We start from the raw sequence: 4,404 nt of genomic DNA, 5'->3' as shown, positions 1-4,404 counted from the left end.
TATATATATATATATATGTGCGTATGTATACACACATACATACAAAACTATCCTAATGATGTTACCTAAATTCCATCATCATCATCATCATCATCATCATCATCATCATCATCATCATCATCATCATCATCACCGGCATCACCACCCCCACTAGCACCACTAACAACACCACCACCTCTCCCTGCAACTCGAAGTTACTAACCATGTGATATGTGAAAAAATTTTCAGAACTTCAGAAAGAAAGGCTACAGAATTTCCAGCTGGAATATGATAAAGATCTGTGCATAGTCAAAGAAGAATTCGACAAAGAAAGGGAGAAGATGCTGACCATGTATGGTGCCGAGATGAATGACTTGGCTGATATCATGTATGCCATGGAACAACATTTCATCGAGAAAGAAATGAAAGCAAAATCGGATTTTGATAATTTGAAAGATGAAGTTCGGAACAAGGTTAGCGAACCAAATCAGCATTTAACTGACTGACTGACTGATTGGTTTCCCCTACTGGCTCTCCTACTGGATCCCCTGGTGGCTCCCCTACTAGTTCCCCTACTATATCCCCTACTGGATCCCCTACTGAATCCCTTGTTGGCTCCCCTACTGGCTCCCCTACTGGCTCCCCTACTGGCTTCCCAACTGGCTTCCCTTCTGGCTCCCCTATTGGCTACTCTACAAGCTTTCCCCACTGGATCCCCTACTACCTCCCCTACTGGATCCCCTACTATATCCCCTACTGAATCCCTTACTGGTTCCCTTACTAGTTCCCCTACTATATCCCCTACTGAATCCCTTGCTGACTCCCCTACTGGATCCACTACTACCTCATCTATTGTATCCCCTACTACCTCCCCTACTGGATCCCCTACTATATCCCCTACTGAATCCCTTGCGGGCTCCCCTACTGGCTCCCCTACAAGCTTCCAACTGGCTCCCCTTCTAGCTCCTCTATTGGCTACCCTATTAACTTCTACCACTGGATCACATACTACCTCCCCTACTGGATCCCCTACTAGCTTCCCTACTGGATCCCCTATTAGCTTCCTTACTAGATCTCCTACCGTATCCCCTGTTAGCTCACCTGCCGGCTCCCCTTGGCTCACTTACAGGATCCCCTACTAGCTCCCCTATTGGATCTCCTGATGGATCTCCTGATGGATACCCTGCTGGATCCTTTACTGAATCCCCTACTAGCTCCGCTACTGGATACAATACTGAATCCCCTACAAGTTCCCCTACAAGTCCCCTACTGGCCCCTACACATCAGATGACTGTTCACCTATATATATTTTTTTATTGCGTTTTACTTGTTTCATTCATTAAACTGCAGCCATACTGGGAGAATTTTACTTGTTTTTAGTTGAATGAATCGACCCAAGTACTTATTCATATTAAAGCCTGCTAAGTTTTTTATCGGTCCTTTCATAAGCACACCAACACCGGTTGTCAAGCAGTAATGGTTACTAACATAGTCACACACACACATACATACATACATATATATATATGTATATATATATATACACATATATATGTATATGTATGTATGTGTGTGTATGTATATATATATAAAAGAAGGGATGGTATTATTTTTTTTAAAGTAAGATGAAGTGTGATCAGGGCTGAATTAAGATCCATAGAGACCCTAAGCATTTAAAAGGTTTTGGTGCCCTCAAGTATACGTAAATGGTTCAAAATGTAAACGATAATAAACCATAAAATAATTTTTTTATTTTTCACAATGAAACAAAATTAACAGCAAGATGGAAAATATTTATTTTTGTATTTCCACTTTATTTATATTTGAAAATTTTTCTCCGTTTTCTTTTTTCTTTTTTAATTGCAAAATCTTCGGTGATATCGTTAAATTTAATTTTACAGAAAACTTCTTAATTTATACTTAGTAGAGATAAGGCATTACGAATATTATTCTAGCAAGTTTGAAGTGATTTCTTTCGTGCCGTAAACCATTTTCATTTTTGTGGTGCCTCCATCCGTTGATGCCCTAAGTACGTACTTATTTTGCTTAATGGTTAATCCAGCGCTGAGTGTCTTGCTCAAGAGCATGATGCATTGGCCAATCCGGAAACCGTGATTGTGAGTGCCCACCTAACCATCACCACCATCAATCACTACCGCCATCTACACCACCGTCACCTCTTCTGTCTTTGTCATGTTTATCATATTTTATTTTTTCTCTGACCAGAACCTCGAAGAGAAGCATTCGTTACGCGTGTCTCTGGAATCAAAAGTCGAACATCTGTGGATGTTGTTTAACCAGACAAAGGCACATTACCACGAGACCACAGAAGAACGTAAGGAAGCATTTGAGAAGCTGAAGAAGAAAGACGCGAAAAGCTCTGAGGAAATCGAAAAACAGATGCGTAAAGTGCAACGAATAGCGGTAAGACACGTTATAGTTATTATAGTTGTTAGTGTTGTCGTTGCTGCTGCTGCGGCTTCTGCTGCTGCTGCAAAGACACTGAATCGGTAGGGTTGAATTTAAAGTATGAGCCTAGAGTTGGGTACTATTGTTTTAGTTGGAGCGTGGGACCAGATGCCTAGCAGTATTTGTTAAAGCTCTTTACATTCTGCGTTCAAAACCTGCCGTTACACACTTGGGTCATGCGAGTTACTTCGCCTCCTGGTTTGACACTATTACCTAATCCATGACAGCCATTTATGGAATCTATTCTACTGCAAGCATTCCGACCAGGGCTCTGATTTGTAGATACCATTCACCTCTCACTGATCTTGGAACTCCTGAAAAGGCTATGGGAACTAGCTTTTCCGCCTGGCCAATTCCTTCCCTGGAATTATAATTATAGACGAGTATGTGCATCATCTAGGCAATAGTGTTCATATCCAAGTATTGAGAAACATAGATACCATATATGTGGATGCACTGATGCACAGATGTACGCAACGACGTACAAAACAGATTATTTTCTTGCCGGTTGTGCTATCAATTCTCGTAATTAAGTTCATACTGACCCTTGTGGTAGTTAAATCACATTTATTGTCTCCCTTTCATTCTTAATTTCAATTTTAATTATTTTAAACTTGTACATAACCGTTGTTTGTTTGTACTATTTCTTTTTTTTTTTTACAAATAGAATAAATAACGGTTTCTCTTATCGAAATATAAACATTTAAGACGGAAATAAAACCTAATACAAATTGGAAATATTATAATAAAGGAAAATACATATTACTTTTTACTTTTCCACATGCACAGAAATATGGATCTGCTGTGTGAGTATGTGTACGTGTGTGTGTGTTTGTGTGTGTGTGTGTGTGTGTTTGTGTGTGTGTGTGTGTGTGTGAATCTTTGCATTTATGAGTTACCGCCCCTTTCACATGTTTAGTTGTTCTCCTGTATACCGCATGTTATAAATCTTCAAAAAAATTCCCGGAAGCCATCGATATTTGTTTTAGTAGCATCTTGATCGATGATGACAAGAAAAAACGATCTTCGTATACGCCAAACCTAGAGCTAAGGGCATTAATTCATGTGTGCATGAGTTATTGCCCTTGTCCACTAACACCAACGCAACACGTTCGCAATTATATTAAATAATTGTGTGTGTGTGTGTGCGAGCGTAATACTAAAACATATACACACACACACACACACACACACACACACACACACACATATATATATGCATGTATGTATAGACACGCACACAATCCTATAAAGCAGTGCACTGAAATATCTAGTGTAATGGTATCCTATCCCTTCTAAAATATACCTTGGTACAAATGGTACTACTTTTTGTGAAATTTTAGGAGCAGATTGGCAACTTGAAGGTAAAAATGGCCTACAATGCAAAAGTCAACGAAGAAAAAAACCGAAAACTACGAGAGGTTTGTACATCATTATTTCTTTTCCGTCTCTACTCACTACAGTCATATCTACACAGATACGCATTCACAGCCAAGTTATATTTCTGCATAGAGTATCTTATCTTCGAAACGTCGAGTTAGAATAGAGGTAGCTGATGAATAATATCCAAGTGGCTTTCTGTTTTCCTATGTGTTCGTTCCGTTGTCTGTAGTTCATTGTTCTAAAGTCCTGTACCCTGATATGCATCTATATACACATGTAGATGAAAGTATATACATATAAGGGAAATAACCCTGAAATCCGGATACGTTCGTGCTGCTGGTCGAGGTGAGAGGGATAACTCCCTTGGCAAACAGGACACAGTCGTGTGTCGATAAGCCAGCTGGAGGAGATGTCCTCCTGGGGCTAAAAGCAACAGTAACATCCACCCCTAGGGGTCAGCCACACTTAAGTGGCAATATACTACACTTTATCGTGCAGTTACTGTTAATACTTCATTTAGAGAATTAACATTGCTTGTTTTCACCTTTTCAATATCAGTGAAGAATTTCACTG

General features: G+C 39.7%; 1 protein-coding gene across 1 annotated transcript in view; it reads left to right on the top strand.

The window, feature by feature from the left end:
* The window catches only part of LOC106873308 (dynein regulatory complex subunit 2), a 29,831-nt gene that overhangs the window by 10,394 nt on the left and 15,033 nt on the right, over positions 1–4,404 (top strand). The window contains exons 4-6 of the mRNA XM_014920620.2: positions 229–452; positions 2,206–2,403; positions 3,792–3,869. Coding sequence (XP_014776106.1) covers positions 229–452; positions 2,206–2,403; positions 3,792–3,869 — 500 coding nt within the window. The remainder of the gene's footprint in view (positions 1–228; positions 453–2,205; positions 2,404–3,791; positions 3,870–4,404) is intronic.

This window comes from Octopus bimaculoides, chromosome 6, assembly GCF_001194135.2.
Source record: "Octopus bimaculoides isolate UCB-OBI-ISO-001 chromosome 6, ASM119413v2, whole genome shotgun sequence".
NCBI lineage: Eukaryota > Metazoa > Mollusca > Cephalopoda > Octopoda > Octopodidae > Octopus > Octopus bimaculoides.
Note: the sequence above shows the minus strand (reverse complement) of the source record. Positions and strands in the feature narration are given on the sequence as shown.